Source organism: Oncorhynchus gorbuscha, linkage group LG12 (assembly GCF_021184085.1).
Source record: "Oncorhynchus gorbuscha isolate QuinsamMale2020 ecotype Even-year linkage group LG12, OgorEven_v1.0, whole genome shotgun sequence".
Lineage (NCBI taxonomy): Eukaryota > Metazoa > Chordata > Actinopteri > Salmoniformes > Salmonidae > Oncorhynchus > Oncorhynchus gorbuscha.
In genome coordinates this window covers 28,252,711-28,279,284 of record NC_060184.1, presented here as the reverse complement: position 1 = coordinate 28,279,284, position 26,574 = coordinate 28,252,711, and the positions used below count along the sequence as shown (strand labels likewise).

Below are 26,574 nucleotides of genomic sequence, written 5' to 3'. Positions count from 1 at the left end.
TTTCCGTTTGATATACTATTTGTTTTTAGGCCCGGGGCACCAACGTTTCAGATGCTTTGTTAATTAAGTGGATGGGCTGTCAGAAAAAGTTCCCACAGTCATGAGTGAGTGACCTTCTTTTTTTTACTTTTTTTAAACTGATTTATTTTTACTGAATTTTTACTTACTTAGAGATGAGCTCCCCCCCTCCTTCCAAACACACCCACCACCCTCCACCTACAGTATCAGGGCCACATGTAAGTGTGACAGTCATGAGTACACACGTGAGTATTTATAGTCTACATTTGTTAAAGCTCACATTTATCATGTGGCCTGCTGGTGTCAGTGACTGCTGCGTTCCCATGTCTCTCTGCTGCTACTCTTGCCCCCCCCCCCCTCCACACACACACACTTTGGTTTACATTCATAAATTCACCCCTCACCACAGAAATCATCCTGATTGAGAGAGAACTCCGGGAGAACATTTGAGAAAATGGTCTATATTCTATAATCATTTCTTGATGGGCCCAACTTGTATACAGTCATTCTGTTGTTGGATTCTTCAGCTTGTTAGGGGAAGAATTGTAAAGGTTTGTTCCATCAAACTTGCGACACTAGCCCATTAGCATATGGCAGCGATCATCAGAAGCCATAAAGAGGGAAGCGGTGTGCCTTCAGGGCTGGACTGGTTTTTATTTGGAACCACTTAAGATATTCACCTGTGTAAAATTGTGTATCTTGGAAAGAATGGTAAATAAATCCACTTGGGCCTATAGCCAATCATAAAGTGCGCAGAGTGCCCGTAAAAGCGTAATTAGACCAGTCTCAGACCAACTTTTGACTTTGGTTGCCATTCTTTACAAAACCCTCTTAACAACGTATAGCTGGTTAGCTGCCAAGAGCAAAAAAAAAATCAAAAGGCTGAAGGCCATTACTCACTCACTCCGGGAAAGGTTAATGCACTGTTCTGTCCTGGCCTTAAGGTGTATATTAGTATTATTACTTAGCCGTGAACAGATCCAATAACTGGGCCTGCACTTTACGTGTAAAAAAAAAAAAAAAAAAACACAAGGGAACGAGGGGGGAAAGAGAGAGATGTGAAATGCTCTTTGTGTTCAAATGTCAACACATTTTTGTATTTTTCTTTTCTGGAGGAGCAGCTGCAGAGGCCTAAGCCCCGTCTCCCCGGTGTACTCCCCTCCGTAGGGAGCATGACAGAGTCCAAATGCCAGCCACTCCACTCTGCCCCAACCCTCCTAGAACCAGTCCCATTAGTGGGGCTAATACACCCCCTCCTTCCCTACTCCGTCCTGGCCCCAGAAAGCCCACTTGTCCTTGGGCCGCTGAGTGAGATGACACAGGATGAAGTCACTCCATTTGTGTTGGCACAGAGACCGGACCGATGCCGGGCTGCCAAGAGTTCTTGGACACGTCTCGCTCTGGTGAGAGGGAGAGGAACCATAAGGTAGGGTTTGTGTCGCAGTACGGTGGGCCCACGTCCAGCATTACTTTTGCACAACCTGTGTTGAAAACCCCACTGAAATATGACAATATTGTAAATTGAGGTGGTGATGATATAGAATGCATGACACTGAAAGTTGGGAGAGGTTCCTGTTCATGTCTTCACTCCTAGTGTTGACATGCTGACGTGAGTCAAAGCCACTTATTGTATGTTATTGTTTTTGGATGTGTGTACCTTATTATCCATAATTCCAGTCATTTTGCGCTCTGACAGTATTTTGACAGTGGTGTGTGATCTCACAGCGAGATTTTTCCTCTCTGTATCCGGTGCTGTGTGATTTACCTGCTGTGGAATCAGAGGGTCCCAGAGACATTTTACATCCTCGTCCCAAAAAGGTAGCTAGCGGAGGCCAGAGATTGACAGACATCCTCCCACCCTCTATCCTTCCCCTCAGAGGCCAGAGAGGAGCTGCCCTGTCCTGTGTTTGTAGAGCAGGGGCTAGGGGGAAGTTTGACTCTGGAAAGCTTTGCCTGTGTTTGGGCAATTCCTCAAAGGCTTAGCCGACCTGATGAACAAATGCTACATTTGGGCTCCTCAAAGAGTCTCTTTCCATTACCCCCACCGGCAAACCCCAGCCTCCTCCTCCTCCCCGGTCAGCTGGACTGCCCTGTCTGTCTCAGCCCTTCGTTAGCATCTCAGCAAGCCCAAGATCAAACAACATGGACGGACTCCTTCCTTCCACTGTCACTCTGCTCTATCATTTGTAGTGCCCGTCTCAGTTTTCTAGTGCTCCGAGCGACCTAAACGTAACATGTAAAGTGTTGGTCCCATGTTTCATGAGCTGAAATAAAATATGACAGAAATTTACCATACACACAAAGTTTATTTCCCTGAAGTTTTGTGCACAAATTTGTTTACATCCCTGTTAGTGAGCATTTGTCAAGATAATCCATCCACCTGACAGGTGTGGCATATAAAACATCTGATTAAACAACATGATCCTTACACAGGTGCACCTTGTGCTGGGGACAATAAAAGGCCACACTAAAATGTGCAGTTTTGTCACCTGAAGTTTTGAGGGAGTGTGCAGGAATGTCCACCAGAGCTGTTGCCAGAGAATTTTATATTAATTTATCTACCATAAGTCTCCTCCAACATCATTTTAGAGAATTTGGCAGTATGTCCAACCAGCCTCACAACCGCAGACCACGTGTATGTAGTCATGTGGACGAACGGTTTTCTGATGTCAACATTGTGAACAGAGTGCCCCATGGTGGCGGTGGGGTTATGGTATAGGCAGGCATAAGCTATGGACAACCAACACAATTGCATTTTTATCGATAGCAATTTGAATGCACAAAAATACTGTGACGAGAACCTGAGGCACATTGTGAGGCCCATTTTTCTATTTTTATTTTATTTTAAGATAGTGCCTTTGGAAAGTATTCAGACCCCTTGACTTTTTCCACATTTTGTGACGTTACAGCCTTATTCTAAAATGTATTAAATTGTTTTAATTTAAATTGTTTAAATTGTTTAACAATGGCAAAGTGAAACCAGGTTTTTAGACATTTTTGCATTTTTTAATAAAAAATAAATTATATCACATTTACACAAGTATTCAGACCCTTTACTCAGTACTTTGTTGAAGAGCCTTTGGCAGCAATTACAGCATCGAAACTTATTGGGTATGACGCTACAAGCTTGGCACACCTGTATTTGGGGAGTTTCTCCCATTTTTCTCTGCAGATCCTCTCAAACTCGGTCAGATTAGAAGGGGAGTGTTGCTGCACAGCTATTTTCAGGTCTCTCCAGAGATGTTCGATCGGGTTCAAGTCAATCGGGCGGCAGAGTAGCCTTGTGGTTAGAGCGTTGGACTAGTGCTGTTTGAATGAATGCTTACGCGCCTGCTGCTGTCTACCACCGCTCAGTCAGATACTTGTATGCTCAGTCAGATTATATGCAACGCAGGACATGCTAGATAAACTAGTAATCTCATCAACCACGTGTAGTTAACTAGTGATTATGATTGATTGATTGATTTTTTATAAGATAGGTTTAATGCTAGCTAGCAACTTACCTTGGCTTACTGCATTCACGTAATAGGCAGTCTCCTTGTGAAGTGCAACGAGAGGCAGGTGGCTATAGCGTTGGACTAGTTAACTGTAAGGTTGGAAGATTGGATCCCCCGAGCTGACAAGGTGAAAATCTGTCTAACCCACCATTCCTAGGCAGTCGTTGAAAATAAGAATGTGTTCTTGAGTGATTTGCCTAGTTAAATAAAGATTGATAAAAAAAATAAAAAAATAAAACATTTTTTTATTTAATCTGCCAAATCGGTGTCCAAAAATACTGATTTCCGATTGTATTGAAAACTTGAAATCGGCCCTAATTAATCGGCCATTCCGATTAATCGGTCGACCTCTAGTTGAAACTGGAGCAGCAGCACGACCAGGTGGACTGGGGACAGCAAGGAGTCATCAGGCCAGGTAGTGTTGAGGCATGGTCCTAGGGCTCATGGGCCTGGTGGGAGAACTGTCAATGTGCCCTTGAGCAGGGCATTGACCATGGATTCTTCTAGGTGTCGCTCTGAATGGGAGTCTGTTGGATGACTTTTATTGTGTAGTTGTTGAGCAGCTTCACTGCAAGTATATTGTATGTTTCAGATATTCAATAAAATAAAATAAAAATGGTCCTAAAACGGAACCTTGAGGAACACCGAAATTTACAGTTGATTTGTCAGAGGACAAACCATCCACAGAGACAAACTGATGTCTTTCCGACAGATCTAAACCAGGCCAGAACTTGTCCGTGTAGACCAATTTGGGTTTCCAATCTCTCCAAAGGAATGCGGTGATCGATGGTATCAAATGCAGCACTAAGGTCTAGAAGCATGAGGACAAATGCAGAGCCTTGGTCTGGCACCATTAAAAGGTAATTTACCACCTTTGATTGCAGTCTGTGCTATGATGGGGTCTAAAACCAGACTGAAGCATTTCGTATACATTGTCTTCTGTTTGCTGTGCAACAGAATTTTCAAAACATTTTGAGACGAATGGGAGATTCGATATATAGGCTGATTTAGTTTTTTGTATTTTCTGGGTCAAGGTTGGGCTTTTTCAAGAGAGGCTTTATTACTGCAACTTTTTGGGAGTTTGGTACACATCCGGTGGATAGGGAGACGTTTATTATGTTCAACATGGTCCAGTATGCAGCTTGAAGGTTTAGAGGCCATAACTGTTTTCATCAATGTGTCGAGATATAGTATTAAAAAACTTGAGTGTCTCCCTTGATTCTAGGTCTTGGCAGTGTTGTGCAGACTCGGGACAACTGAGCTTTGGAGAAATAGCCAGATTTAAAGAGGAGTCTGTAATTTTCTTTCTAATGATCATGGTCTTTTCATCAAAGAAGTTAATGAATTTATCACTGCTGAACTGAAAGCCATCCTCTTAGGGAATGCTGCTTTTTAGTTAGCTTTGCGACAGTATCAAAAATACATTTTGGATTGTTCTTATTCTCCTTAATTAAGTTGGAAAATTGTGATGATCGGCCAGCAGTGAAGTGAGGGCTCTTTGATACTGCAAGGTACTGTCTTTCCAAGCTAGTCGGAAGACTTCCAGTTTGGTGTAGCGCCATTTTGGTTCCAATTTTCTGGAAGCTTGTTTCAGGGCTCAGGTATTTTCGGTAGACCAGGGAGATGATAGTTTCCTATGACAAATGTTTTTGTTTTTAGGGGTGCGACTGCATCTAGGGTATTACGCACGGTTAAATTAAGTTCCTCAGTTAGGTGGTTAACCCGTTTTTGTACCCTGATTTTCTTTGGTAGGTGGAGGGAGTCTGGAAGGGCTTCTAGGAATCTTTGGGTTGTCCGAGAATTTATAGCACAGCTTTTGATGGGTCTTGGTTGGGGTCTGAGTAGATTATTTGTTGCGATTGCAAACGTAATAAAATGGTGGTCCGATAGTCCAGGATTATGAGGAAAAACATTAAGATCCACAATATTTATTCCACGGGACTAAGCTAGGTCCAGAGTATGACTGTGGCAGTGAGTAGGTCCGGAGACGTTGGACAAAACCCACTGAGTCGATGATGGCTCCGAAAGCCTTTTGGAGTGTGTCTGTGGATTTTTCCATGTGAATATTGAAGTCACCAAAAATGTGAATATTATCTGCCATGACTACAAGGTCCGATTACAGGAGGCCTGTAAACAGTAGCTATAAAAAGTGATTGTTCTGTCTCTGGCTGAGCCACTCAAGGACGTTCAGGAACTTGTCCTGAAGCCACTTTTACTTTGTCTTGGCTGTGTGCTTAGGGTCATTGTCCTGTTGAAAGGGGAACCTTCGCCCCAGTCTGAGGCCGTGAGCGCTCTAGAGCAGGTTTTCATCATTCAGTTCATCTTTCCCTCGATCTTGACTAGTCTCTCAGTCCCTGCAACTGGAAAAACATCCCCACCACATGATGCTGACACCACCATGCTACACAATAGGGATGGTGCCAGATTTCCTCCAGGCGTGACACTTGGCATTCAGGCCAAAGAATTCAATCTTGGTTTCATCAGACGAGATAATCTTGTTTCTCATGGTCTGAGAGTTTTTAGGTGCCTTTTGGACAACAACAAGCATGCTGGCATGTGCCTTTTACTGCGGAGTGGCTTCCGTCTCGCCACTCTACCATAAAAAGGCCTGATTGGTAGAGTGCTGCAGAGATGGTTGTCCTTCTGGAAGGTTCTCCCATCTCCACAGAGGAGCTCTAGAGCTATTTCAGAGTGACTATCAGGTTCTTGGTCACCTCCCTGAACAAGCCCCTTCTCCACCGATTGCTCAGTTTGGCCAGGCGGGTAGCTCTAGGAAGAGCCTGGGTGGTTCCAAACTTCTTCCATTTAAGAATGAGGCCGCTGTGTTCTTACGGACCTTCGATGCTGCAGAAATGTTTTGGTACCCTTCCCCAGATCTGTGCCTCGACACAATCCTGTCTCGGAGCTCTACGGACAGTTCCTTCAACCTCACAGCTTGGTTTTTGCTCTGACATGCACTGTCAACTGTGGGACCTTTCTATAGACAGCTGTGTGCCTTTCCAAATCATGTCCAATCAGTTGAATTTACCACAGGTGCACTCAAATCAAGTTCTAGAAACATCTCAAGGATGATCAATGGAAACAAGATGCACCTGAGCTCAATTTAGAGTCTCACAGCAAAGGGTCTGAATACTTATGTAGATGAGCTATTTCTGTTTTTATTTTTTAATACATTTGCTAAAATGTTCACTCTTCACTTTGAAATTATGGGGTATTGTGTGGATTGCTGTGTTTATTTTTATTTATTTAATACATTTTAGAATAAGGCTGTATTTTAACAAAATGTGGAAAAAGTCCAGGGTTCTGAATACTTTCTGAAGGCACTGTATGTGACCAACAGATGCATATCTGTATTCCCAGTCATGTGAAATCTATAGATTAGGACCTAATGAATTTGTTTCAATTGACTGATTTGCTCATTACAACTGTAACTCAGTAATATATATTTCCACACTATGAGGTTGAAATCTTACTGTGACATTTTGAAAATGATGATAAAGCCCTTTTAATGTAAGAGCTGTTTGAAAAGACTGCTTGAAATTTCAGCTTTGGTGGGATGGAGTTTTGGCCTGCCTGGTGGTGACATCACCCGGCAGTAAATTAGTTAATAGACCAATAAGAAAGAGAGTTCCAAACCTCTGCCAATAACATCTAGTTTTCAGTTTTCCCCTCTCCAGACCACTCCCAGACAGTCCTAGCAAAATCCTTGTTTAAGAAAGGGCTCTTTGCTAAGAAGTAATATATATATATATATATATATATATATATATATATATATATATATATATATATATATATATATATATATACAAATCAAGTACCTTATGGTGATTGTTTTCAGTTAAAATGGTAAAAAAGTATATATATATAATTTTTTTAACCCATTTTAACTGAAAACAATCACCATAAGGTACTTGATTTGTACCCAGAAATAATTCAATATTGAGATAAATATAGTAATTTAAAAATATATATAATTGTGTCATGACCAGAAGAGGAAGTATACAGTGGCTCCTCTAGCACTTGAGAAGAAGAGGTGGAAAAGGGACCGAGGTGGAGATAGAGAAAGCAGAAGGTACACTGCCGCTGTATGTGAAAGGAGGACAAAGGCCCAGTCGCACTGCTCCAAAGCCCTGACACCATGTGAAATCCTTTGTAAAAACAACTGTATTAGAGGGCCTGCTTTTGTGCCAAAGGGCTTTATGAGGGTGGTTGTGGGGTGGGAGGTTACGTCCCAGTCCAAAGCTGGAGCAAGGCTGAAGAACAACCCACTGTTCTAAGAATCATTTCCCCTTGTCTTCCCAAACATACAAATCGAAGTTGTTTTGTCAGTTTGTGTTCTGGGATTGTCAAGTGTTTGGCCGAGTAATTCCTTGTGACCTAAAATAAGTTTGTTCTTGATCATCACAATAATAGGCCTATTCCATCCTGAGAGGACTTGAAAGGACCAACCATTTATCAGCAAATAACAAAAATGACATTTCATTGGCTCTGCCATCAGTCTATCAAGGAGCAGGACACTAATCCGGACACTTCTAAAAAAAATCCAGCTATGCCCTCAGACAAACCATCAAACAGGCAAAGCATCAACAACACACGTGCCACGCTGATCCTCAACACTGGGCCCCCTCATGGGTGCGTGCTTAGTGCCACCTTGCACTCCCTGTTCACCCACGACTGTGTGGCCAAGCACGACTCCAACACTATAATTTAAGTTTACTGACAACACAACAGTGGTAGGACTGATTGCTGACAACGATGAGACTGCTTATGGGGTGGAGGTCAGAGACTTGGCAGTGTGGTGCCAGGACAACAACCTCTACCTCAATGTGAGCAAGACAAAGGAGCTGATCGTGGATGGCCCAGTACATCACTGGACCTATATTCCAGGCGGTCAGAGGAAGGCCCAAATAATTGTCAAAGACTCCAGTCACCCAAGTCATAGACTGTTGTCTCTGATACCGCACGGCAAGCGGTACCGGAGCGCTAAGTCTAGGAACAAAAGGCTCCTTAACACCTTCTACCCTCAAGCCATAAGACTGTCGAACAATGAATCAAATGGCCACCTGGACTATTTTCATTTACCCCCCCTTTGTTTTTACACTGCTGCTACTCGCCGTTTATTATCTATGCATAGTCACTTTACAAATGGCCTCTAAACCTGTACCCCCACACATTGACTTGCTACCGGTACCCCCTGTATATAGCCTCGTTAATATTATGTCATTTACTTGTTACTTTTTTATTACATGTTTTACTTTAGTTTATTTTGTAAATATTGTCTTAACTCTATTTCTTGATTTGCATTGTTAAAGGGTTTGTAAGGATTTCACAGTAAGGTCTACACTTGTTATATTCGGTGCATGTGACAAATACAAATTTGATTTGAGTATAGAACAGGTGCTTGTGATCTCATTTACACTTCCAAGCTGTCCATCAACACCTATAAGAGGAATGCAGATTAGCACTACGGCCATCCAGCTACATCACTCCACTATCTCTTTTATTTCAAGCCAAGATTTTTCCATCTTATTTTCATGTTTTTCATCTCTTCCGGGAAGGAGGCAGGTCATATGGCTACAGCATGTGGCTGGATGTAGTTTAACTTTCTCCAGCTACTCCAGCAATTCCTTGCGCTTTATCCTTGAATCTCCAACTAGGCAACAAGGATTATTCAGCACCTTGACTATTCTTCTGTCTTTGGTCATGGGGAGACTGGAGACGTGAGGTCTGTTAGTGCAGATACAGTTTAGTGTACTGTAATCATCTTAGATTTCTCTTTGGGTCTTGCCTGTCTCTGGCAGTAAATCCTGGCTGTCTCTGCGGACTTGGGGAGAGTTAATCGGCGGGAGATGTCCGTCCTTACTCTTGAGGTGTCAGAGGGGATTGGGTTTCCCTGGGTATTCCCAAATCCAGACACACAGAAGCCACAGAGCAATGTGAGCAATGCTGCAAGATACTGACCCGCCCCCTCCCCCCATTACCACATGCAGGGGTTGCACAATGGGGTTGTAACATTACCTGACGGTTCCTGCCTGATTTCAGCTTTCATGATTGCCTATTAGGTCACCGTAAATGTGCTTCCAAATCAAAAGCGAGTTGGATCATGTTTAATTTATAGCAGGAAGGCTTCGTGCAGTGCGTGTTTTTTCTCTCTTAGCTGTTTGATGTTTTATGTCCTTGGAATGTGCAAGAGGGAGTGGCTTTGGCTCTACCTTGGGCATTCGTGCTGCATTTTGTTTAAGCATAGGCTTAAATGTATTCTGCATCTGTGTAAACCCAAATGTGCATCTTTTGTATGGGATCATTCAATTGTCTACAGTATTTTTTTTTTTTGTCACCCTAGTACTTTCAACATTACTTTGACCCTTGCATTTAGGAAGAACAAGCTCCAATTGATCATGCTGTTTTAAAACGTTATCACATTTCCATTGGCGCTCCAAATCTTAACAGGGAACAACCGTCTTACTCCAAGTCAATTCCTGTAAGAGTTTAGAAACAACTCTCTCCCTTCCTACTTCCCTCCATTTATTTTGTTGTTGGCTGACCCTGTCAGTTTGATGAGCTGTGGGTGATCATTGCTGGGACCAGTATGCTTTGATTACAGCTCCTTCCAGTTACTGTGCCCTTTGAAGTGGTTTCCCTGCCGTCTAGGGCTGCAGCAGCCTGCCAGCTAGCCAGGCTCTTGTTATTTCAAAGGGGGAATCCTCGCTTCGACTCAGATGGCCTGGGTTGACCAGGCACATGACCACCACAGGCATGGCTGGATACTGATACGCCAGGCTTTAGTGTGATAATCCTACCCACTCATGAGGTTTAATGGGGCTATAGGCACTGCCCTTTAACTGTAAAGCTGTTTATTCACACAGAGCTAACTAGCCTGTAATATAGCCTGTACTCAACTGTATATTAATAGGTGATAATCATGTTTGGTCACACGCACAAGTTTTCTTGTTGAATGGGACCTTTTTGGTTCTGAGTTGTTATTTTTATAAATCACTTGTTATTTTCTATTTGTAGCCTACGTAATGTAGTGTAGGTCTACTGGATGTCTGCTTTGCAAGTAGGCCTACATTAGGCTATATTGTTATTGTTGGCTCGTATTCATTTAAACAGGGAAAGTGTTTGTCTAAAGATTTGTGTTGGATGTGGAGAAGTGCTGCTAGGGTAACATTACGATCGCTCATTGAAGCTACAGAATTGTAAATATATACTGTATAACACACCACAATGTATACATCAGTTTACGATTCAATGAAAGTTGACTTGTGGTAAACGGTGTTAAACACAACTGTTCTGAACATAGAAAACCTAGGATACTTTCCATGTAGCCAGCACCCTACTGCAGTGCACTGCATATTATGGTGTGCTATATGAACTGTGTCCTGATGCTAGAAGACAGCTGCAATTAAAGCCAGGTATGACCTCTCTCTCTTCCCATGATTCCACGTGATGGAGAACCACTCCTGCTGAGCAGAATGCTCCGAGCACAAAAAGTTATTTTCCAAGAGTCTGGAAGATGAGCTCTTCCATTTTCATCTTGTGGGAGAGATTGTGATATTGCATATGGTATAATGGAGATATGACAGGGGTGAAACAGTCCAAAGGATATGGTCATCACTTTGTTGCGTGGCCCAACTGTTGCTTGAGTTTGGAAATTATCAGAAAGTCCACTGAGTTTTCAATCAAACCACCGTTATTTCAATGGGAATGGGCAGGGTGGAGAGGTCTATGAGGTAAAGGGGAGTATATTTTTAGGGGATTATTAAGTTCTACACAACACAGGCAAAGGACTGAACATATCTAGTGTACAATCTTTAATTTGATGTGTGATGCCATGGATGGGGTCATAAAAAAGGGTTTTTAGGTCAAACTAAACAAATAAGTGATTATTTCACGACTTGACAGCTGATTTTATTGGTCAATTTAATTTGTAAACTTGATGTTGGGTCATTTTTCTCTCACATGTCCTCTGACTGGGAATTTGTGTAAAATGCATCTGGATGATTCAATATGTTCCGCGCGGTAGATCCGCGTTAATGGGTGCTTATCGCAATGTCCGATTGAGCCCATATGCAGCATTTACCGTGAAGATAACGTTGCCCTTAAAAGGTGCATAGCGGACAAAGCACGATTGGATTGAATCTGGGACTTAGAAACCTCTCAATAATAGTCAGTGATTGACTGAATAACATTTTCATCCTAAAAAACAAGCTCCTAATATTTTTTTCCTTTTTCCTGTTGTGATAATGAAATAAGTCAGTGACTCATAACACTCAAATGTTAGTTTGTTGTGCTGTTTCCTAGTGGTGATGCACCTCCGTTGCCCCAGCTGTCGTGTGCTGCAGAGGCACTGATTGGGTTAAAAGTCTCAGAGCATCATAAACGTCCTATCAGTGGGCTAGTGCGCAGTCCCAGCCCACCGCCTACCCGAGACAGGGTGCATGTGTTTGTCATTCTGCCTGTCCGCTTCCCCGTTAGTTTCTAACTTCTTTCGCTGCGACTTGTTGCTCTCTCTTTTTTGGAGTGTTTTGTTGAACAAGTGGTGGATACTGTAAACCGAAGCCATTTTCGGTGAATATTTTAAACTTCGACGAGCACGAACGGAACGCAAACATCCAGAGCTCCAACACTTCGATAAGGTATCAAACCTGTGAAACGGTGTACTTTTTATGTATCCGTTAAATGTCGACTATGGATTGATCCTCTGAAAATACGGCTGTGTTTATACACCTGAATCTAAATGGTTTAAATATGTGTCTGTTCCTACTGTGTATGGTACTAAAGAGGGGTTTTATAATAATATACAGATAGCGGATTCCGTCTCGGCTGCTGCAAAGTATCGGAACGACATAATGAAAAGGGCAAGTGATGTTACGCCTAATGGGATGTCCCGGTCTTTTTCTGAACACCGGCGTAGCTTCCTCTCAGAATATTTGTTTTCCTCTCATTGTGTCGCCTACATAACTTTAGTTGATGCACATTATATTTGGTAGGCTAATAGGCCTATATGATCATACCGACATAACGGATAAGCGTCTTGTGTGACAGCAGCTTCGTATAAAAAGTACAAATATATGAAATGGGGGAAAAAATGGTGGTCATAGCCTACTTTTGAAGATTTAACAAAAACTGCGTTTGACAAAAAATATTTATATGGTTTCCTATGTCATAATGGTGCAACATATTTACATTTTTTTTTAAAATTCCTTATCTGTGGAGCAATGCATTATGTATAATAAACGATGGCTATTAATGTATACAATAGACAAGAAATGTGTTGTTTCTATCTTCATTTGAGCTTCACATTGATTGTTTGTGGCATGATTTTATGATTTACTACAGCAGACTAGTTTATTTACTTATTTTAAACATGAGACACTACTAGCCTTGAGCAAGCCAACTTCATATAGGTACGTAAAACCCAGCTGTGGAAATGGGTCAAAGGGGCAGCCTTGTCAAAAGCTTCTCCGTCACTAGAATACGAATGCCAAAGTCCTCATTCGTAGCCCTCTCAGGCATGTGCTTGTAGTTTCCAAGATGTTATTAGGCTGAAGTTATTAACTGTCTTGACTGAGTCCTCATAATTACCGTCAATTAGCTTTAATTGAAGGGATGAGGTACTTTGCCTCCTGCTGCATACCTGGTAGTTGCACAGGTCTCACCCCATAATCATGAATTCAACTTGAAAGCAGAAAAACTCATCCCGTTATTCTCAACCTTTCCAGTTTCCACAGACCTCATGTCGGTCAAACCGTGACTGTCACTTCTTAAAACCACTGCACTCAAAACCAAAATGAGTTTTCAGATCAGTGTTTGCAGATACACACTGAAAATAGGAGCTATAAATAGTTCATTGTTTATTACAAAAAAATAAAAAATGAAGGACATTTTGTCAGCGTTTGTTTTTAGGGCATCCGTCCCACACTGATCGATCCGTTATTTCCTAAGGGCACAGTCCCCTGTTTGTGTCAGACTGCAGATTGGCCTAGATGTCTCACCTGGATGGAAACCGTCACTATTGGAGCACACACAGCCTCCCGCTGAATTCCTGTGGCAGTGGAGCAATGTTGAAAGCAGATGTGTACTGGTAGAGGGATGCAATTATTAGCTTGTGTAACTGATTATTTAGCCAAGAATAATCACAATTTCATTGACAAAGGTCCATGCTACTTACAAGTCTCTTTTTCATACTTTTTAATTGTTTTCATTGCCAGCTTTTCAACTTCAAAACAAAAATCATTGTTCGTAACTTGTCATGTATGGTAGACTGAAAATGTAAACCTAGTTTCTGCTGCACTGCCTGCTATTCGGAGCTGTTCAGAGGTTGAAGTTCTTCTTCCCCCCCCATCCCACAGCTCCGACCTGGCTGTCAGTCTCATGTTACCCCCTCACTCATGTTGAGGCGTCGCAGAACACAATCATTCACATTCACTGCAGTCGCATGGCTGTTTCCCTGCATGGACATGAAGTTTAGCCAAGTAGGTTATATGATATATCCTAATGGGTGTCGGTTGAACACAAACACATTTAGTCTGCCATCAAAATATTTGATATCGCCTACGACTGTGTACTGTGTTTGCATGCTGTCTCACAGAGGCAACCCGAACTTTGAGAAATGGGTCTGTAGTGAGTCTCTTTTGGAGGGAAAGTTATTTGCAAGTAAGCTGGGTCATGAGTCAAGTTTGTTTTGACAGATATGTGAAGGTTTTTAAAAGCAAAATGTCTACAAGGCCGGTAAAATAAGGAAGCCTTAAAGGCCCATTGCAGCTGTTTTTATCTCTATATCAAACCATTTCTGGGTAACAATTAAGTACCTTACTGTCATTGTTTTCAATTAAAATGATCAAAAATAGCTTCTTACTAATGAGGCATTTCTTAAGTAAGAATTTTGGTAGGACTGTCTGGGAGTGGTCTGAGTGGGGAGGGGAAAACTAGCTGTTATTAGCGGAGAGGTTTGGGAACTCTCTTATTGGTCTATTAGCTAATTGACCACCTAGTGATGTCACAAGACAGGCCAAAGCTCCATCCTACCAAAACAGGCTGAAATTTCAGGCAATATCATCATTTTCACAGTTTCACAGTATTATTCCAACCTCACAGTGTGGAAATGTATTTAAAACACAGGAAAATCAAATATTTGACTGCCGTGGGCCTTTAAAATGTTGCATAGTTTATCAAATAGGAAAATCAAGGGGAATATAAACTACGTTCAGTAGATTTATTTTTAAGGCTAAATGTTATCAGTTCTGATCTGGTAGTAATAGTTTATTGCTATGTTCAGGGGGATTTCTGCACCGTAGTACATTTCCATCTACTAGTGCACTTCCATGTCTATCTCTGTCCTAGGCATGATGCGGATGAAGTAGACAGTATTGTGTGGGAACTAGTGAGAAGCCGATTTTCCTCAACCTCAGCCATTAGTCTTAAAGGGAGATGAGGTTCACACAGGACTCCCCTTCTCAATAGACTGAGTGAGATTTATTCATATGGGTTTACGTCAAGTCTGTTTCAGCGGGGGTTGGAGTTGGGCAACGTCCCAACTTCACAACCCACCACAACCGTGCATTACCTGTGAAAGGCAATTCACTGCTTTTGAAGTATGTCAAGCGAATCATGGTTAAACCACAGACATCATTTTTTTTCCCCCTATTACTCTAAAATGTCCCAACTGAAGGTATTTTACATTACACATAGCCTGAACATATTCTGTCATAGGGGCTGAAACTCTAGCATCATAAAGACTTGGAGACCTCTGTTTAATCTCTTTCTGTTGAAACCGTTTTATACATTTCATAATGTAGAGAGAGCGCAGGCTTCCCTGCACACAGGCTGCCAATTCATACCCTGTCATATTCATACTTTATAAATCACACTTCAGACAAAAATGGCAATGAAGAAGAGAAATATGGTTAAAGTGACTAATATTTGCTGTTTAGCTTTGAGTAAATCAATGAAGATTGATCCCTTAACTTGTCTGGTCCCAACCTATTCCTCATCTAGAAAGAGCAAGGTAATAATCTGTTTTGCTAACCATTCGTTGCATTCTGTTCAGATCTGAGTTTTGAGCGTGAACCCTTGTGCGTTTTACTCTCTCATTCTCTCCCCTTTGCCCACATGGTTCCCCGGGCTCAGGCGTCCACACGCTCTCCCCTTTGCCCACACGGTTCCCTGGGCTCAGGCGTCAACACGCTCTCCCCTTTGCCCACACGGTTCCCTGGGCTCAGGCGTCCACACGCTCTCCCCTTTGCCCACACGGTTCCCTGGGCTCAGGCGTCCACACGCTCTCCCCTTTGCCCACACGGTTCCCTGGGCTCAGGCGTCCACACGCTCTCCCCTTTGCCCACACGGTTCCCTGGGCTCAGGCGTACACACGCTCTCCCCTTTGCCCACACGGTTCCCTGGGCTCAGGCGTCTACACGCTCTCCCCTTAGCCCACACGGTTCCCTGGGCTCAGGCGTACACACGCTCTCCCCTTTGCCCACACGGTTCCCTGGGCTCAGGCGTCCACACGCTCTCCCCTTTGCCCACACGGTTCCCTGGGCTCAGGCGTCCACACGCTCTTCCCTTGCTGCTCCGCTCAGCTCATCAGCTCCGTGTGAATAGAGTCAATGTTCAACTGAACGTCAACATGGCTGGCTACAGTAAAGAGTTAACTATGCGCCTGTCTGCTTTTCCTCCCATTTTTTTCTGCAGAGGAGTGGCAAACCCCGCACCAGGCCGGCAGGAAGAGGACCATGGCCCTGAGCGACGCCAACGGTGACCTCCTGCTCCTCAGCAATGCCAGGCTGCCACCCAGCGTTACCACGATGGCCAGTGGCACCGGCAGCCCAGCTTCCAGTGCCAGCCTCAGCAACACAGAAGGAGGGGACGTCAGCGTTGTTTCCACACCTAGAACACAGCAGAGGCATAGGCACCAACCAAGGCCAACGCCTCCACACAAGGAGCCCCAGCAGAGATCCAGAGTGAGTCTGGACGGGGGCGCTGTCAAGCAGAACGGCTCCCTTAGGGCCCCTTCCTCGTCCACCTCCTCTTCACACCTCACAGACTCTCAAAGGTTGGCCAAGCTCCTGCCCTCCACACTTTCCACCACCACCTCCCCCTCGCCTCCTCAGCCTCCTCCGCTGTCTCCACCTCCCCCGTGCTGCCACCGCTGCCCATTCCATCCCCCCTTGTGCTGCCACGGCAACCAGCAGGAGTGCCACATCTTCCAGACCCATGCTCCCGCCCTGCAACTGCACCCGGGCTCCTGCTCCTGCTGCCTGCAGGCCTCCCCTCCATCCCTCTGTTTACACCACCGCTGGCAGGAGCACCTCCAGAACCAGCCCAATGTGGCCGGCCTCAGGTACGTGTGTGATGACTGTGTGTTTGTGCGCCAGTTCGTGCTTCTCTCTGCCACGGGGTGGCCTCAGGCATATCTCTATTACCTGCCTCTCCAACAGAAGCCCTTTCATTGCATTTCCCTTCCGAATGGGTGGTGACTGAATGCTTACTAACATGTCACAGTTAGGGTTGCACAGAGAGGGTATGTTAGTGAAAACTTTTGAAGTTTACCAGTAAACTACCAGAATTTGATGGCAGCTGTGAATAAAGACAATAGTTGCAGAGTGAATTGAAAATGCCATTGTTGATTAGATGCTTTTTTCATGAATTAGGCTTTTTTTCCTTCTTGAACCAGATGGACACTGAATAATATGGACACGGATATAAAAAATCAATACATTATACAGTACCAGTCAAGTTTGAACACACTTACTCATTCAAGGGTTTTTCTTTATTTTTTACTATTTTCTACATTGTAGAATATTAATGAAGACATCGAAACTATGAAATAACACATATGGAGTCATGTAGTAACCATAAGTGTTAAACAAATCAAAATATATTTAGCCACCCTTTGCCTTGATAATAGCTTTGCACACTCTTGGCATTCTCTCAACCAGCTTCATGAGGTAGTCACATGGAATGCATTTCAATGTAAAGGTGTGCCTTGTTAAGTTCATTTGAGGAGTTTCTTTCCTTCCTAATGCGTTTGAGCCAATCAGTTGTGTTGTGACAAGATATGGGTGGTATACAGAAGATAGCCCTATTTGGTAAAAGACCAAGTCCATATTATGAAAAGAACAGCTCAAATAAGCAAAGAGAAACGACAGTCCATCATTACTTTGACACGAAGGTCAGTCAATCTGCAACATTTCAAGAACTTTGAAAGTGCTGTTGCAGAAACCAGCAAGCGCGATGATGAAACTGGCTCTCATGAGGACCACCACAGGAAAGCAAGACACAGAGTTACCTCTGCTGCAGAGGATACGTTCATTAGAGTTACCAGCCTCAGAAATTGCAGCCCAAGTAAATGCATCAAAATTCAAGTAACAGACACATCTGAACATCAACTGTTCAGAGGAGACTGTGATTCAGGCCTTCATGGTCAAATTGCTGCAAAGAAACCACTACTAGTGGACACCAATAAGAAGACTTGCCTGGGCCAAGAAACACGAGCAATGGACATTTAACCAGTGGAAATCTGTCCTTTTGGTCTGAGTTCAAATTTGAGATTTTTGGATACAATCGCTGTGTCATTGTGAAACGCAGAGTAGGTGAACAGATGATCTCTGCATGTGTGGTTTCCACCGTGAAGCATGGAGGAGGTGTGGGGGTGCTTTGTTGGTGACATTGTCTGTTTTTATTTAGAATTTAAAGCACACTTTACCAGCATGGCTACCACAGCATTCTGCAGCGATATGCCATCTCATCTGGTTTGCGCTTAGTGGGACTATCATTTGTTTTTCAAGAGGACAATGACCCAAAACACACCATCAGGCTGTGTAAGGACTATTTGACCAAGGAGAGTGGTGGAGTGCTGCATCAGATGACCTGGCCTCCACAATCACCCGACCTCAACCCATTTGAAATGGTTTGGGATGAGTTGGACCGCAGAGTGAAGGAAAAACAGCCAACAAGTGCTCAGGATATGTGGGAACTCCTTCAAGACTGTTGGAAAAGCATTCTTCATGAAGATGGTTGAGAGTGTTTAAATCTGTCAAGGCAAAGGGTGGCTACTTTGAAGAATCTTAAATCTAAAATATATTTTGATTTGTTTAACACTTTTGTTTTTTGGTTACTACATGATTCCATGTTATTTCATAGTTTTGATGTCTTCACTAATTATTCTACAATGTAGAAATGAAGAAAAACCCTTGAATGAGTAGGTGTCCAAACTTTTGACTGATAGTGTGTGTGTGTGTGTGTGTGTGTGTGTGTGTGTGTGTGTGTGTGTGTGTGTGTGTGTGTGTGTGTGTGTGTGTGTGTGTGTGTGTGTGTGTGTGTGTGTGTGTTATAAATACGCTGCATGTATCTCCTGGCGAGACACATGCAGCGTATTAATCCACCCATTGTAAAATTACTGTTATATGAGAGAAATTATTCAGTTATAAATTACCGAACATTACGGTAGCATACCACCCTAGTCACAGTGTTTAGCGTAAATGTTATGGGTGATATGCAGTACCATATGTACATACATGTAACTGGAGCCTTGACTTTTTCCCCAGTTATGCTTCAGAGGAATGTGTTTTGAGTCAACTGTATATAGGGCAGGTTTTAAATTCTGATAGCAAATGTTGACAATTGTTTCAGATATTTTACTATGATTACATTAAATTGTCATTTCTTTCATTACACCATGCCAGTTATTCAACTGCTTGCATGCCACAGCATTGGACCCTGTATTGAGAAATCAATACATAGTTTTAAATGCCTTCCTTTCTCTTCTCACACACTCTTCTAAATTCAGCTATATAATCCCTCTGCCTGCCTGTTGTCCCAGTCCTGAATGTTCTGCTATGTGGAGGTCCAGGTTGTTGTCCTCGGGAGATAACCTGTAGGCCCAGGGGTCAGCTAAGCCAGCAGATGCAGGGAGGAGGAGGGGTCAGCCAGCCAGGCACCCAGGGAGCACAATACCAACCCCAGAGCCACCGCCCTCCCTGCACCCCCAAGCCCCAATGAAAGAGCGCTTTGAGAGCCCCAGGGGATACAGGGCCGCTGTCCTTCCCCAGGCCCCAGCCCGTCGAGTCAATCCACAGGGAATGTCCCCCTGGCCTCTCCCAAGCCTCCCCTCTCTCATCGGCTCTGAGGCTTTTCTAGGAGAGGTGCTGATGGTTTGATGGTCTGTCTGTCCTATTTCCCAGACAAACAGACAGTACCAACACACAGCTCAGCCAGACTAGATCATCTCTGCAAGTATGTCTCTCCTCCCTGCTCCATCTCCATATTGTAATGGTGGACCAGAGGGAGAAAGACCCTCAAGTACATGTTTTGAACGTACACAAAGAATCAACAGTAGTTTTGACTCTTGTGGGAGTTGTATATGTTTGTTCTTGGTGGTGTATGACTAGTTAGAGGCTTCGGTAGAGTTTTGTCCTGGGACACGTGAGTTGAAAGTTTTGAATTTAAAAAAAAAACCCACATGTGACTTGCACATTCCCTGCGTTCAGACTGGGATGGTGGATCTGAACACATTGTTTTGGCAAACATTTCTTTAAGTGGGACATATTTTGCATCTTGTTTTTCACTCCTAATCATTTCCACAGTTCTATTTTTAACAGCAAATAAAATCTAAATATTGAAGATGTAATTATTTGCTCAGCTCCTCTTCATGGTAGTAAGTACTTTAGGGGAGGTTGATTTGTGTAAGACTATATTTTTGCTTACTTTTCGCATGGAAATGTCCTGCCAAATGGATTTAGATCCCTGTAAGTCCATTAGAGAGATGCTCTCTGTGGGTGGCTGTGAGAGCTTCGGTTTATGTACTCGTATTGGGTGGGTACAAACTCAATCCACGCACATTATGCAGTTGGGTGGGAGAATGTGGCAAAGAATAGCATTTCAGCCATTTGGATGCATTCACTGGCATCTGTGGCTTTCGTTTAAAAAAGATATATATAATCCATGTCTGAATGAAGAGCAGATGTTCCTCTGCCATGTGCCTCTCTAATGTTGAACGGCTCTGTATTTAGTAAACAGGTCCCTCTTGTTCTGTGATGGCAGGTTTGAATTAAAGGCCAATGTTGAGTTGCTCTCAAATCCGATCCCCTTTACAGTGGTATTGTGCCTCCAATGTCTCCAGAGAGATTGGAGATTGGAAGATAAGAGAGAAGGATAAGCCTGGGCTGTCTGGTACAGTCTCCCAGTCCCTGGCTGGCCCCAGACGTGCAGGGCTCTGGGCATCTCCTTTTCCCCCGTGTTGGAGCACGGTGCGCCACAGAATACCTCTTCGCATGGAGGGAGAGGCCTTTTAATGCCTTGGTAATTTGAGGGTACGCAGTCAGACAAGATCGTGTCAAATATCAGTTTGATCTCAAAGGCTGTAATCCGCGAGATTAGGCAGAGGATTATGTGTATGATCACAGCACTTGGTCGTTACGCCCAGCTATGGAGACCCCCTCCTCCTTCCGATAAGGTTGCACTGGAGTTTCTTCCCCAGGGCTTTTCAGGCTTTTGTGTGTTTGTCCAAGAACTATACAATCAAGAACTATAGAACTCCTGTTGAGACACATGCAGCGTATTAATCCTCCCATTGTAAAATGACTGTCTCTCTCGATCTCTCTGTTTTTACTCTGAGAAGTGAATGGATTTATCCTTGGATGTAAGGATGGAAATCCACTATGAAGGAAAAGGTCAGCGCAGCAGAACGGTTGAGCAGCGGAAGGATCTATATGGTGGTCTGGGAAATGCATTAAGATTGTCAGTGTCTGGTAAGATGGTGACTGTTTTTCTATGATTTGAGGATCAGGGGGAAACGGATCAGTCAGAGCAGTAGATAAGTCTGTGACCTTGGGAAGTCAGCTTGTTTGACTGCCGTTTGGCTACAGTTAGCCTCATCTCAATAGGTTTTCAGGCTCTGGGTTCTTCCAAGCCTGTCATTTGTTTTGATAGAATGCTCTCAAGGCACCTTTTCGGCTCCAGCTGCACTCCCAGATAGTGGCATCTACCTGTGCTGCCGAGACTGGCCTGACCTTTCATGGCTGAACAACCCCCAAAGAGCCCGCTGACACTGAACTATCCAGGGTCACGTCATGATTATAACCTCTCTCTCCACTCACCCGGGGAGGGCCTTTGCCCATGCATCGCTTCCTGCTACATTCCTGTTATTTTAGCAGCCACAAGTTTGGATTGGTTTCATGCCTTCTCGGATAGCTGGCATTTCTTCCCTTTTCTATAGAAAGGTCTATTTTTGTTAACTCACGCCTGTTTGATTTCGTACTCAAGTACAGTTTTTTTGACTGGAGGTAGGGGGTTTTCCTGGTGCACAGGAACACGTATTAAACATGACACCTCATCCGGCCTGAACGTTTAATTATATTGGATGAATTTAAGAATTCCTGTTATTGGATGAATTTAAGAATTCCTGTCAGTTGAATATGACATGAATTCATAGCCTGTCGTTTCTGACAACTCCCAAAGGTTTCCCTTTAAACTTTTTATTTGATTTTTTTAGATCACGACTCGCATCTTTCCCCAGTGAGAGATCTCTTTTGGAAACATTAACTAATATACCCAAAGTGTCTGACAGCTGCAAGCCCCGACCGGCCAGGCGGCCTGAAAATGATCTTTGTGCTACGGATTTCAGGGTGCCAGTTTGACAAGGCTTTGCGCATTATCAAGAATAACAACTGTTTGCGACGCCTGCTGCGGTCTGAGGAGCCTGGAGTCCTCAATGTGAACCCTTGTGAAGTAGCAGCAGGGCTTTTCACGCTAGCATTTTATCCATTCGGCCCATTAACCACTATACAGAGACATCCATCACGCCCAGCCTCAACACTGCCTGCTAAAGATGCACCCTGGTGTCTGTGGGGAGATCAGGGGAAAGGAGAGACGAGCACCGCCTGCCCCAGAAAGACACAAAACACGAGGGAAAGCAGGGATGGAGGGAGGGAGCGGCCTGGTTATATTTTATCTCCACCCTGTAATTCCACAGAACTACCCAGTTAGCTTCCAGAGCGTTCTGTTGGCTTCTTAGAACAGGTCTGCATCTATGTGGAGTGAGTTAAGCACAGGCAGTAGCCTAGTACACCACAGCACGCACTCCAGCCCATTCCTGATCAAGGGAGGTGTGTGTGTGTGTGTGTGTGTGTGTGTGTGTGTGTGTGTGTGTGTGTGTGTGTGTGTGTGTGTGTGTGTGTGTGTGTGTGTGTGTGTGTGTGTGTGTGTGTGTGTGTGTGTGTGTGTGTGTGTGTGTGTGTGTGTGTGTGTGTGTGTGTTTTAGCCTGCTTCATGAGTACAGGGAGAAGTTCCACTGAGAGAGGTCAACACTACTCCGTTTCTGCCCCCAGGGCTCAGGGTTGCGATGTTGTAGATAATGTTTTTACCCCATGCATACCTTTACACAGGACCAACAGAATTGGGCCAAAAAGCTTTTTTCTTCCCCCTCAGGGACAATTTATCACCTACTTTGACACTCAGAGACACTTCTGCCTGTTGTAAAACTTGAGCAATTGGACCCTCCGGGCCAGTTACTTCAGCAGTTCATTTGCTGTTGAAGGTGGCAATCTGGGTCTCTTAAAAGCTTGTAAGCCGCGTTTGTTGATGTTAGACGTTTTCACCTGAAGAAACCCAACTTAATGATCCAAGTTACATGTTGTTAAGTCATGAACATTTCAGGAAGTTCTAAAGGCCAGAGGGTAAGTTCATGCTCTTTTTCAAATGTCAGTATTATAATGTAAGAGGGGGGATAGAGCGGGGTAGCTGTGGCCTTAGTGTGGTGTTTTTCCTTATTCCTCCCTGAAGGATGAGTGATGGGAAAAAGTTCACCAAGGACAAACGCTAGTAGTGTGTCCCATGTGTGAACCTTCCCCTACTCCGGCTGCTCTCGTCCATGGGTGAGGGAGTTGGGGGGTGAGAGGGAATCAGGGGGTGAGGCAGCTGACCCCCGTACCTGCGCGGGTGGATAATAAGAGGGGTGAGCTCCCAGTGGCTCTGCTCCAGACCCCGCTTTATACTGTATGGCCCCTGAGCATGAGGCAAATCAAAGCCCATAAAGGTACCCACCCAAGATCAAAGAGCCATACTATCCTATAAACCAGGATCAAAGCTGGATCTGAACAGTACTCTGTCATAACTTCAAATTAGGTTGCTCTCTTTTTTCTTCTTCTGGTGAAGGGAACAGTTGTTGAGGCTTCATGTGGATAAAAGGCTGGCTGTGGCTGGTATTATCTCCACACTCTGAGGCTCTAGGCCTGCACTACAGGTTCTCCCACGGCTGACTCGGCTCCCTGGGGAAATGAGCATAATGGAAGATTTGATAACATTTGTGTAATGCTATATAAATAGTTACTAGCATGTAACATGAGCCCTTGTGGATGCCCTTATAACAACCTGTCCAAGTGGTGTATATAAGGTCAAGGAATAATCGCTCACTCGTATGTACAGAATTGCATGGTTAATTTAGTTTATAATGGACCTTCGTCAAAATGTGTCCAGTAGGTACACTTCGCTCCAGTGCTACAATCAGTGCTACTCCCCTCTCATTTGTTCTTCTAGTAGTTCAAAACCTGTCTTGAGAATACACTGTTGTATTTTTCATCCTGGATTTAATTCATATTCACACATTTACATGAAAATGCATGTAGCTCGGTGTCCTGACGTCACTCTGATGTACTGTAGATGTGAGGGTTCCTATGAATCACTTTGCTTTGTCTCTTTTTTTCTTCTCCTGCCTCTGTGCACTTGGTGAACTTAGCTAACGGTTGGAATGTTCCAGTTCGGCCGGCCCCCTCCTCACACTCACTCTCTCAGCCCAGAGAGGACAGGTCGGACTCCATCACTGACGCTCAGCCTCACAGTCCCAACAGCCCTTGGCTGTGGTCTGCAGCTCACCAGACGGCTGTGTCACCAGACACCTCTAAGATGTCACAGCGCCGTCTTGCCAAACCCTCTTTGTCAAGAGCTGCGGTTAGAGCTGGAGAGCCTTCAGACACTGTGGCCTTAGATGGCCCGGAGAGAGCAGAGAACATGTATAGAGTAGTGTGAAGAGGATGTCTGGGGAGAAGGAGATGAAAAGGGTGAAAAATTGATCTCTTTACGCAAAAAAAAATACTCTGATTATCTCTGAGATCAGTCCCAGGGCAACAAACAGTAGCATGCTGGATCAAAGAGACCCAGGCAGGAGCTAGAGGCACCGCTGTGCTTGAAACTGGATATTGTAGGTAAACAGAGGAATATGTGGTGCTTGGGCTTTAAAAAAATGAGTTTACCTTTCTGTCTAGACATGTATGCACCTTATCACATAAGTCTTAATGGAGGGTGTACCTTGACATTGGGCCAAATTATGTGTGGGAGGTTTAGTCTCAAAATGGCCACCACAACAGGCAGGGCAACTCTAGCCTGGTTACCATTCTGTTGAACTGTTTAGCCAGCATGACAACTGCAATAGAGTTGGCTAAAGCAGTAGTAACAGTGTGTCAACTAAGGGCGGGCAGCTCATGTCAAGCATGCTAAAACGTCCAGATCTCCTTACCAGGCAGCTTCCAGGACTTAAGTTGTTGGACGTCTTCATAAAGACACTGGGAGAGCAGATGACTGGTCAGCACAGCTGCTTGCCGTTGGTTCCGCTCCTTGACTTTGTGCAGTAGAGGAGTCCCGGTCATGCAAGCAGCAAATGGGAACACAGTCTCCCATCTTTCAGAAGCCCAGTCCTCCAGGTCTGACGGCGGATGTTGGACGTAATGGGTTGGGGCTGGCAGCTGAAAGCGATTGGTTCCGCTGCTGGGAGGTCTTGTGGAGCCTCTTGTTCTGAACGTGTTCAGCAACAGTGACTTAGACCTGTTGTTCTGCCATAAGAATAGGCCAACATACAACACACTCGTCTAGTGCTGCCTCCCGTCGAATCTGTGTCAAGACTGACATGACATCCATAGTCATGTTTATGATATGAGCTGTGTGATTATTCATTAGTATTGGTGGTATTATGTAGGAATTGGGTCGGGCGATATTAAGGTGGCATCGTCTATCGATGATGATTGACAGCTATTGTCAATAGTGATGACATTGTGATGTGACAGACGATGGTTTAGCCTATTTGAACTTGACAGTTGCCCCGCAGTAAAGAACGGAGTCATGGAGCAGGGCAGCACACAAGTGACATTCCTAGTAATTTGCCTGTTCCTATTTGCTATAACTTATTTCAATAAATATGTGATACAGAACGCAAGAGAGGAATGTAGTCCAGACAGAGCGGAGAATTCCACCAAAGCAGCACGAAATGTTAGAGAATATTGTCTGTCGGATGCATGGGCTTTAGTCTATAGCTTACACCCATTCATATTTTTTGTTAATGTAATGTACACCTTAACTATCTTGTGTTTTAGATGTTTTAAAAAAGGGACTAATAATGAGGACACAAATAATAAAAATGACAAGTTTAAGCGAAATAAGTTATGCAAACCTCCAATCGAGGTTGCAAACCAAATGGCCATTAACCCATCCTCATTCCTCTTATTGGCCTATCATAAAAGCATTAAGACGAGTTAAAGTTATGAAAAATGGCTTATATATTCTAGGCTACAAAAGGTCCTAAAGTTGTGGCTTTCAAAAATAACCAGAATGAAAGTCTGTAGCCTAAGCCAAGGCTATTCTCAATCACCGGTTTATGATGGATGAAGCAAATGCTTTCCCTCCCCTATTTTATCAGGTAAAATAAAGCAATTCTGATCCAGTTCTGAAGAACGCCCGTTCCTCATCAGACAGTTATTGCGCCATCACAGCTCACCACACATATACAGTTGAAGTCGGAAGTTTGCATACACTTAGGTTGGAGTCATGAAAACAACTCGTTTTTCAACCACTCCACAAATTTCTTGTTAATAAACTATAGTTTTTGCAAGTCGGTTAGGACACCTACTTGTTGCATGACACATAATTTTTCCAACAATTGTTTACAGACAGATTATGTCACTTATAATTCACTGTATCACAATTCCAGTGGGTCAGAAGTTTACCTTCACTAAGTTGACTGTACCTTTTAAACAGCTTGTAAAATTCCAGAAAATGATGTCATGGCTTT

General features: G+C 43.8%; 1 protein-coding gene across 5 annotated transcripts in view; it reads left to right on the top strand.

Moving 5' to 3' along the window:
* The window catches only part of LOC123990824 (protein dispatched homolog 1-like), an 80,804-nt gene that overhangs the window by 43,158 nt on the left and 11,072 nt on the right, over positions 1–26,574 (top strand). For 3 of the 5 annotated variants that reach the window (XM_046291708.1, XM_046291710.1, XM_046291709.1), the window contains exon 3: positions 16,212–16,860. The exons of 1 other annotated variant lie outside the window; for it this stretch is intronic. In XM_046291708.1, the coding sequence (XP_046147664.1) occupies positions 16,253–16,860 (608 nt within the window). In that variant the 5' untranslated portion in view covers positions 16,212–16,252. Of the gene's footprint in view, positions 1–11,625; positions 12,158–16,211; positions 16,861–26,574 lie in introns of those variants that run through there. One more of the 5 variants, XM_046291707.1, reaches the window with a different exon arrangement.